Source organism: Parasteatoda tepidariorum, chromosome X1 (assembly GCF_043381705.1).
Source record: "Parasteatoda tepidariorum isolate YZ-2023 chromosome X1, CAS_Ptep_4.0, whole genome shotgun sequence".
NCBI lineage: Eukaryota > Metazoa > Arthropoda > Arachnida > Araneae > Theridiidae > Parasteatoda > Parasteatoda tepidariorum.
In genome coordinates this window covers 72,325,887-72,337,052 of record NC_092214.1, presented here as the reverse complement: position 1 = coordinate 72,337,052, position 11,166 = coordinate 72,325,887, and the positions used below count along the sequence as shown (strand labels likewise).

The 11,166-nt window shown below is 29.9% G+C and overlaps 1 protein-coding gene across 7 annotated transcripts in view; it reads right to left on the bottom strand.

The window, feature by feature from the left end:
- Positions 1-11,166, bottom strand: part of LOC107444168 (sarcoglycan alpha) — a 48,286-nt gene that overhangs the window by 28,476 nt on the left and 8,644 nt on the right. For 5 of the 7 annotated variants that reach the window (XM_071187981.1, XM_071187982.1, XM_071187983.1 and 2 more), the window contains exons 1-3: positions 10,231-10,382; positions 7,149-7,238; positions 6,344-6,480 (exon numbers count right to left, since the gene is read on the bottom strand). In XM_071187981.1, coding sequence (XP_071044082.1) covers positions 6,344-6,480; positions 7,149-7,238; positions 10,231-10,273 — 270 coding nt within the window. In that variant the 5' untranslated portion in view covers positions 10,274-10,382. Of the gene's footprint in view, positions 1-6,343; positions 6,481-7,148; positions 7,239-10,230; positions 10,392-11,166 lie in introns of those variants that run through there. The other 2 variants (XM_071187985.1, XM_071187984.1) reach the window with 2 other exon arrangements.

Sequence of the window (11,166 nt, the reverse complement as noted above, 5' to 3'; positions counted from 1 at the left end):
TTCTTAAAACATCGCGGTTTGCTTGATCTTCCAATGACTAATGGTGTGAATTTTTCGGAGCCATCAGCGTTGCAACATAACAAGACAGTTAACCTTTCTTTACTTTTCTTCCCACCATGACATGATTCTCCTTTAAATGATAAAGTTTTGTCGGGCATCATTTTAAAAAAAAGTCCTGTTTCGTCACAATTGTAAATGTTTTTTAGTTCGTATCCTTTTATTAAAGTGGCCAATTGCTCTGTCCACTGTTGAACAGTTTCTTCATTTACACTTCCACTTTCTCCAGAAAGGACACGAGTTGCTAAGCCATGTCTGTTTTTGAATTTTTCAGTCCATCCGTGAGATGCTGAAAAGTTTTGCATATCAAAACTCTTGGACAACTCTACAGCTTTCTCTCTCAAGAGTTCAACATTAACGGGAATGTTTGAAGCACGAGCTTCTTTGAACCAGGTCAATAAAACTTTTTCAAATTCCTCGTACTTCCCACCTTGAATCCTGCTTCTTTTCTTCGATTGCACACCACATTCTCGATTAGCTATTAAAATCGCTTCTCGATTTTTTAAAATCCCTCTTAACGTTGATTCGGGGATATTAAAAGACTCCGCCAAAGCTTTTTTCGAGGTGAAAGAATTTTCTTCGAATTTTTTTATAACATCCATTTTAAATGAAAGCGACAATTTTGTTCTCTTCGCCATGCTGAAAAGTAAGCATCTAACTAAACACCGACGATTCAGTTAGTCGACGATGTCACGTGGTTTTTGCACTAACATCTTTAATTGGCTGTCAGTTTTACCTAGCTTGATCACAAGAGCGACCCCTCCTTGTACCCCTCTAAGGGAAATGTGTTACTGGAATTTGAACAATAGGGGTAAGAGATAAAAGAGGAAAGCAGTAGGGGGGTCATTTAAGGCCTTAAAATGAGGGTTGTGACCACACAAAGATAAGAAAAACGAGAGCATTCCAAGAAAAACATGTCAAAAGGATGAAAATTCTTATGATAAGCAATATGCTACACTTTTGAGACATCTTTTTTTCAAAGTGAGAAAATTTTTGCGCCGCGCATAAGTGAGAGGTGGTTCTTCAGAGCAGCGCATAAATGAAAAAGAGGTATCATTGTTTTTCTATATTCCCAGCCAGGACTGCTGGAAAAGCGCGCATAAGTGAGAGCTCACTGTACCTAAATTTTTGCTTATATCATTATAATTAAATATAGATCTACCAGGAGATTTATTATATTTAAAACTTTTAATTATGTTAAAATCTTTTAATGGAAATAAAGCTTTAAAATTTTCAAACATGTTGGGAAATTTGATCTTATCGAAAATAGGATTTTGAAAGTTAATAACGAAATATAAATTATCTAAACTTTTCTTTTTATTTGGCAAAATTCTGCTCATTTTGGCTTTTATAAGATCGAAACAAAGAATTTTGAAATGTAAATTAATAAAAGAAAAGTTAATAATAAGATTGTAGAACTTAGATACATCATAATTCTTAAGGGAGAAGATAAAATCTTTAATTGGTTTAATGTTATAATGTTTAATGAAATCTTTTTCGATATTAGAATGGAAATTTATATTTAATTTGTCACTATTAAGAGAGTTTCTATTACTTCTTGAACTTCGTTTACCTCGATTTGTAAGCTTATCTTTAATATGAAAAAGTGAATAAGTTGAGGAGTTATTAAAGTTAATCTGTGTATGTTGGAAGGTATCGTTTAGCCCATACGGCAAAATTGTTTATATATATATATACATATATTTGAATTGATCATGTTGTCTATAAAAATATTGCCTTAGATAAAATCAATTAACAGTTATAAAATATTTCCTAACGAACTCACATATTTGTATATAACAAAAAGTAAATCATTTCCTATAGTCAAAAATAAACTATTCATTCCAAAAGCAAAATTGCACTTTTTGAGACACTTGTTGATGCCAAAAGAGATAAACATTATTTTTGTAAGAAATGTTCGTTACCTTTACTTCACACTGCCAAACAAATATACGGTTTTGTACAATTTTTATATAGGTATTGACTCTAGTGATTTAATTATAGAAGTGTTCAGCTGGATAGTATTTAACTTTTGTTAATTCAGTACAACCTGCCTGTTGGGATCACACGCTACAAATTAGTACACGTAAGAAATTTATGGCAAAAAATTTTTTTCAATTGTTAGAGATCAGGTTTTGAGAAAGTTAATATAAAATAAGGTCACATTCATACCTTGAACTAGCATTAGAAAGTCTGGGTACCAGTTAAAAGGACAATTTCTCAGCTGGAAATTTTATGTTACTACAAGTAGAAAAATAATTACCCTAATTTATGGAAGAAACGCCGCACCTATCGTAAACGCTGCACTCGCGATAGTGATACTTAAAAGAAAAAAATCATGGTAAACGCCGCACATGTTGTAAACGCCGCACCCATAATAACAATTTAGCGGCAAAAGTGAATATATAACATTAATTCCTTATAAATACTACTAATGTTTTAAATTAAAATATAAATTAAAATTTATAAATGTATAATTATAATAAATCAAGAATGTAATCTGTTATTGAATATTTTGGACAAACTGCTCAAAACAACATGTTACAATCGACTGTTGGCGCCATCTTTAGATAAAAAATTTAAATAACTACATTTATATTAATTTAATATAAATGATTTTTCTTACATTACTACGTATTTACATTTTATAATTATTTATTTTATTTTATTTTATTTATTTGTTTTTTTTGGAAACATACCTCTTTTATTTAACTAAGAACATATCAATTTATAAGTCGCACCCATAACAACGATGTAGCGGCAAAAATTAAATATATTAAAGTAATGCTTTATAAATATTACTAGAATTTAAAATTAAAATATAAATTAAAGTATAAAATGTGTAGTCTAACAAAAGCAAGAAATTGTTATTACACTAATTAAACACTTTGGACAAACTGCTCAAAATAATATTTTTACTATCGGTAATCGCTTGTGGCGCCCTCTCTAGGTTAAGAATTATATAACTGACATACATTGCAACATATTTACATTTTACAACTTAAGTGGGTCGCATCCACTTAAAATTAAGGTTCTTTCAAACCCTTCAAATTCGCTGCATTCAGAATCGGAATTAAACAATTCAAGCAATTCTTCATCCAATTCAGTATCATCATTATTTTCATCTGTCGGATCGCATTTTTCTTCGATAGAAACACTCGGGATTATTTCTGCCTGAGAAAAACCTAATTTTATAGTGTCTGGAGAAATTGCTTTCCAAGCTTCTGAAACCCATCAAGCTACTTCTCCATATGAAGCTCTTTTCCGTTTTTTGTGTATGAGTGATTTTCGCCAGCCATCCATGCCTCCCAAAGTTTTTTCATGTGGCTTTTGAAACTTCTATTTACTGTTAAATCCAGCGGCTGGAGTATTTTTGTTAGCCCACCTGGGATAACAGCTAAAGAAGCTGAAGCTCTTTTTGCTTCCTTTTTTACCGAGTCCAGAAAATATGACCGCATCGTATCCATCACAAGAATGCCACTTGGCTGGAAAAATAACCCTTTTCTTTTACGCCAGACTTCATTAATCCAGTCAAGCATTATTTTCTCGCACATCTAGCCCTTCTCGTTGCATTTTATGATGACATCACTTGGGAAAATTTCCTTAGGCAACGTTTTCCGCTTGCAAATCAGCATCGGTTTTAATTTTTCGCCATTAGCAGCACAGGCAAGCACACAAGTGAAGGATGTTTTTTTGTGGCCAGATGTAGCAATTGAAACGGTTTTATTACCGGTTTTATTTACCGTTCGGTTGGGTGGGCAATCGAACGTCAACGGAACTTCGTCCATATTGACGATTTGGCATTCTTTAATTCCTTCCTGAGCTCTTAAATCCTTCATATAATTCAAAAAGGATTCTTCTTTTTCTTTCCAGTCATCTGGAAGACTTTGGCCGGTTGCTGTTTCACTTCGCACAGATAATTTCTTTCTTGTAATGAACCGATGACACCAATTCGGATTGCCGTTAAAATTGGAAATTCCCATGTCTGCAGATATCTTTTCGGCTTGTAGATGAATTTTAATGTCCACTTCTTCTTGTCCTTTTCATTTTCGGCATGTTTCTTAGGCTTTCTTTTTCCGACCACCATCGGCGAATGCATCTCTCATCTACTTCAAATTCTCGCGCTGCTGCACGATTTCGTATACTTTAAGCTCGTTCAATAACTTGCAGTTTGAAAGCAGCTGTATAACTCATATGTCTTTTAGGAGGCATATTGCAATATGAAAAAATATTAGCAAATACTAAAAAGAAAACTATCCGCAATTTAATTTCTCTACACTATGCAAAGCATGTTATAACAAAGTGAGAAAAAATGTGAAAGAGTTATCAACCACGCGGTTTGACCGGAACTAGATCGAGATCAACCCACTTTCTTTAAGGGGTGGTGGGTTAGCAATGGTGGCGCCATATTTTGCCATAATTTGCAACTATTTTGATTAAAATTTTTATTTTCTCTTTGAAAAATAAAAATTTATTTTCAAAATATCGTAAACGCCGCACTTAAAACTTTAAAACTCATAAACGCCACGGTGTTTCTTCCATAAATTACGGTACAACCATTTATATGTATAGAAGTTTCTTTTTTCATGAAAATTTTAGTTATTCATGTCCATAATTTGGACAATTTTCAAATTAAAAATTGGTAGAACTACTTACACTGGTGAAATAAATTAAGAGAATTATCATATTTAATCGAATTTCATGAATAGAATTGAATGTTAAACCACTGCTTCTACACAAAAATATAAATCTTGTATATCATCTTGTAGATAAACAGGCTTAATAAGTGTGCATAAGTTAAGACGAATTTCATTCGCTAGCACACCTCGACGAATTTTGAGGTGTTATTTTGCAGCAATAGGTTAAATTTAAATTACAGTAGAACAGTAAAAATGAGTAATCACAAACATATAGATAATGAAATGGTGTGTTTTTTCTTTTAAAATAGTAACAAATCTGTTTTTCCACCATCTGTGGCAATAGAGACAATTTTACAGAGTGGAATATGATGCTTTCAACACATTCATTTACAATATTTACTATATCCTGTTCATGTGTTTAACCTTTCTAATAAATGGTAATCCTAAAAGTTCCTTTTTGGGATTTAAAGATGAAATAAATCATACAAAAGTGAAACTTGAAGATCATTTATACAACAAGACTCATCAACTGCTATTGATTAAGTTGAAATTAATTTTATATCAACTTGTTGTTTGGTTAGATTCAAAGATATTTCTACTATTCTATCTCTCACTATTTTAGCAGTTTATGATGACATTTTTTTTTTTTAAATATTTGCTTTGTTCTTAAAAACTAGAAAGAGCTCTTCGGATGTATTTATAAAACAACTTCTTATGTTCATCATGGTTAGATTCAAAGATATTTCTACTATTCTATCTCTCACTATTTTAGCAGATAATGATGAAACTTTTTCTTTTAAATATTTGCTTTGTTCCTAAAAACTAGAAAGAGCTCTTCGGTTGTATTTATAAAACAACTTCTTATGTCTGTCATTCGTAAATGGTTTCTCTTGCTTAGCAATCTCTTGACTTATCACAAAACTTGTAATGTTAACATTATTGGAAGATTGCATCTAGTAATTAAGTATAGAACTTGATTTTTCTAGAGTCTTCTGAAGCTTTTGAACTTTTTTTTTTTGCATTACCGACAGAATATTAGTAGAATTAAGTTTTTACATTTCTGGTTGTTGATTTGTATACTTAAATATGTGGTTCAAATATAAAAATTATCGACATTAAGTTAATTATGAAATGAATTTTTTTGTCTTAGTCAAAAGCTAACGTTTTGAGAAAATCACCCACTATGACAATTAGCCAGAAAATGAAAACAAAATTTTTGTACTGAAAACATTGCAATAATTTAAAATTTGACAACTTAATCAGATATAATTCAAGAGATTTTTGAATCAATTTTACAAGGCAGAATAGATGCTAGAATTTGGGAGTCTAATTTAAAATTTGGCTTCTTTTCAATTTAATAACATAATTCAATTTAATAATAAAGAATACACCTATTTTAATTATATAATAAAGAATAACCTAGCACTATTTTAACCCTCAAATGGTCAAACATCATGGAAGATTTTAAAAAAAAAAAACAATTTCTTGGCATGAACTGTTTTTCCATAGAATAACATTTTAAAAAAAATGGGTTAAGCCTGAAACTCAGTTAAGAATCAACACTTAAAGAATTAAAGCATGTAAAACGCTGAGGCAAGAACAAACAGCTTTAATTTAATAGGCTTGATAAACAAGTGTAAACTTACTTCAATTTGTACAAGACGGCCAGGATTGTCTGCTGATCCATAAAGAAAAGCATCTCTTTGATTTTTAGTTTGAGAAAACATCCAATGAGGAAGGTCTGGTTTATCTAGCAAAGACATGCTATACTCCAAAGTGTCTCCTGAAAGTATTGCATATTTTATTTGACCAACAAACTATCAGTATTGAGAAATAATTACCATTGATAGACATACAAATAACTTCAACTGTTTGATAAAAGACTATGCTTCTAAAGAAATTTTACATTTTAGAATAATTAAAGAAATTAATTAAAGATTGTTTGATTTTAAATCATTTTCCATGGTGTCAACATTATAATTATTGCAGTCCTGTAATATTATTATTAAAGTATTAAAGCACTCTAATGTACGATTTCAGCTTTTTGTGGAGTTATATAAATCTCAACAACGGTGTGTGACTTGAAGTTTCAATTATTTGATGTTTTTACAATCAGAATATAGCCAACAAATTATACAAACATTGCATCCCTGGATTTTACAAGATACTGCATAATTGGAATTTTCTACTCTAGTTATATAATAAAAATGTGATATAACTTAAGAGCTGTAATGCCAAAAGAGTAGTTCTTATGTAAAAATTTCCAAATCATAAGAAACTATGGATTGCACCATTTCCAGTTCAAAAGAAGTCTGATATTGTTCTCCTTTTCTGGTTTCCCAACAAAAGACTCTGCACTATAATACAAAAACAGTAGTAAAATACTATCTAGAAGGACAACAAGAATAATGCTAAAAAAAGTATTCATAATTTTAATTAAACAGAAATTACCCTGAGAAAATCCAGGAAACCATTTATGGCTAATTGGAATTAAAAAAGCTTCTGTTGCCTTAACTGCATATGTCCCTTGATAATCTGAATCTGAAAAAGATATAAGTATTTAACTAGATTATAAAAATAAAAAAACACATGATGAGAATGCTACTGTAAATTTTTTTAAAAAATGCATACTTTTTACTTTACCAGGGGTGATTGTGAGCCCAAGTCAAAATTCCGGAAAAGTTCTTGAGTTAAAAAAAAACAAACATTTTAAATTGAAAATATAGAAAAAAATTCAAACGAGGGTTTTTTTCCTTTTTTTCAATATTTCTTAGTTTACTTAAAATATATTCAAAATTTTACACATACCTATACCATTTACACATACCTATGATGACCTGGAGAAGTAATTGAAATTTACAAATATGTCTTTCTTTCCTGAGTTTATGATTATAACAACTATTTACTGATAAAAAATGAATATTAATCATGAATATAAGCTTATAAAGTAAAGTATCTCTCAGGCTCTCCCTTACAAACAAATAAAATAAACTGTGTTTTTAAGTTCCACCTTTGAAAATTTGATTTCCGGAAACTTCCATGATTAATGATTTTTTAAAATGTATGAACCTTCAATCTCCGGAAACTTTCGTATCACTGTTAGCGAAAATTCTGGAAATCCGGATTTTTTCTGGAACACAATCAGCCCTGCTTTACATAGTTCAACAAACAATAAAGATACTCATAAATCAATTTCAAAAAGATAAGTTGAAACTCGTAGTAATAAATAAAATACAGTAGAGAACCAATTATCCGGGATGCTCGGGACCATCGCTATCCCGGATANTATTATTAATGTAGTTTTTATTGCATCTTTTGATTCTTCTACTAAGTATTGTCTATTTAAACTATAAAAAAATAATAATAATAATTTAAGGCATTTTTTCCTTTACCAAGTTACAATTTCAATATAAGTATTAAGAAAATTTTTTTTTAAATAAATAAAAAAATTTGAAGGCAACAGCAACTTTTTCAATAAACACCAGAGATGCAGCTTAGTATTGTTTAATTTGGGTACCTAATATTAGCCAAAATTTGGTTCCTTTTAATGAAACAGAAAATTTTGCTTCTTGTTTAACATAAAAATTTAAAAAATAATAATAAATATTTATTGTCTAGTAAACTTTCTGTATATTGAACTGTATTAAGAAATAACATTACTTGCAAAAGATGAACTAAATAAATTTAAATTTTTAACTACTAGATCTAGTTTTTTAGAAAATTGTAACATAATGTATCTACATAAATAAAGGCAGCTAAAATTATTGCTTTTTTTTATTTGCTGATCAAATTTTTGCATTTTGTATTACTGGAACTTTGCAAGAACCATGGCATTAAACGAAAGTATTTTGGCCTATGTGATTTCTCAACCTCTTGTTGGAGTATTGGACTGGTTACATGCCAGAGTTGAAAAAAAACTTTGCATTTAAAAAATAAATAAAAAATAAAACAAACATTTTGTGTTTCTTTAAACTGGATTTTCTTTAATAATTAATATAAAAGGTCAAATAACATTTTAAGCCCTAAGAAAAGTAACTAAACCATTCACAAGCATTTAATGGAAACCTTTCCAACTATCACTCAATGTTTTCGATTAAAAAATAATGATTAAAAAATATAGACACTATTGTTCTATAAATATGCGGACAAGATAAAAAAAAATAATTGAACATTTTAATTATGCTTATATATTATGCTTATATAATGCATTTTGTAAAATTTTATTAGTAATTTAGAACCAAAGAGCATTATCTTTTGAACATTAAATGTTATGCTTGTAACAAATTAACTTTATTATAATTAAAATTAACAGTTACAATCTTTAAAACTTGAATATTTTCTAAAGCATCATGATCTACTAAATGTACATTAAGAATCTCTGCTTAGAAATTTTAATATAAATCATACAAATGTGCAAATAATTTGCTCCTTGTATAATTTTAACATTTGTATGAGTTACATCAATTTTTAATTTTTAGAAAATATTTATGAAGAGTAAATTGGTCACTAACAAATAACAGCATAAATGAAGTAAATTAAAAACATATATTAAAAGTTATTAAGAATTTTTAATACTTTTATCTGCATATCAGGTTTATTAATGTTACATCCATAATGGTAGAATTACACTTTTTCATAATAGACATTCTTTAGAAGACTAGAAGGAATTTTTTTTACTTCCTTGAGTTAGAATATTTTTACTCATTCTTAGAAGAAAAAAGTTTGATAGAGTTGCAGGTAAAATAAAAATAATCAAATTAAAGCTATAATCAACATACTTAATTATTCCCTAACTAAGAGTAAGACAACTGAGCTTATTATAAACTATTGTAAAGGCAACTTCCATAATAATCTACAAGTATTGTTAAATTCTGTTACATAAGCTTATAGGACACTTATTGACAAAAATGTTGGCGGAAGGATCGTTTTTCATTGGCATAATTTGTCGGAAAGCAAAACTGATAATTTTGCAAAACAAAAAAGTTTTATATTAAATTGTTCTGCTATCTATTACTGCAATTCATTATTCATAAAATATAAGGAGTAAGGCACGAACAATTATCGTTTGTTTACATTTCAGTTTGTATGGTGCAAAAAGAAGCAATCACTTTAGAGACTATAAAGACTTAACAGCAGAAGCATGCAGTGCTTTTTTAAAAAAATATTTGACGAACATTTAGAGTTAGAAGAGAAAAAAGGGAAGTTCTAAAAGGTTTGACTTAAAACATACCTACATGAAAAAAAAAAATTTAAAAAAAATACAACTTGTAAGTTTAAGTTGTTGTCACACGTTTAAAAAATATAAAATGCATTACAATTTAAAAAATAAGCTCAAATAAACATATGATTATAAAAATTTCGAGCACATAAATATACAAACACAAACACACATTTTACTTTGTTCCTAAGTTCAGGTAAATATCCAGTCAAAAATAAAATTTTTTAGAACAAATATAATAATATTTAATAAATAAATGAATCCACAATGAAATCTAAACATTTTTATACCGTATCAACATCGATAAATACTTACTAGCAATCGCAAAAGGAAAAAGAAAGATGAAAATAGAATACATTTTTAAAAATAAATACCAGTTAAAGAAGAAACAGTAGAACTATTTGTTTTCTTTTAGGTTAAGCTGTTTATTTCTGCCCAGATATAGAACGTAGAAAGAACTGGTCTCAATCGTCAGGGGGCCTCCCTGGCCGAGCGGTATCGTCGGTCCAAACGCTCTGTTAAGCATGGAGGTAGCGGGTTCGAATCCTGCCGTAACCCTGGATGCATTCTTTGTGAAGTCTTTCTCTGAATTGTTCTATCTGTATTTTCTACTTGACAATGACTTATAAGCCTATATTGAGCACACAAGTCAGCAAATGTATGTAATTTCAATAAATCAATCAATCGTTAGGAAAGTAGCGGATTCGAACATTTTGTAGCCGGTGTTTTCTACACTAGGAAACGCTGCAAGCTCGATACCGCCTAAATTTCTGAGTTACTGTTTCCGTTGTATTTTAAAGCCATTTGGGAGGCCTCCCTGGCCGAGCGGTATCGCCGGTCCAAACGCTCTGTTAAGCGTGGAGGTAGCGGGTTCGAATCCCGCCGTAACCCTGGATGTATTCTTTGTGATGTCTTTCTCTGAATTGTTCTATCTGTATTTTCTACTTGACAATGACTTATAAGCCTATATTGAGCACACAAGTCAGCAAATGTATGTAATTTCAATAAATCAATCAATAAATCAACCATTTGGCATCATTGCGTTTTGAGATTCTTGCAAACGTGGTATTTGAATACTTATTACTTGTGCTTACGATGCTAACACTACTTGTGTTTGCAATGCTAAAAGTGTAACGTAAGATGGTGCACTAACGTAAGATGGTGCACAGCTTGCAACACGAACAAACGGTAATAAACAAATAGAAAGAGGCCCAATCAAGAGTGCCAAAAAAGCGAGTTATTCAAAATCTA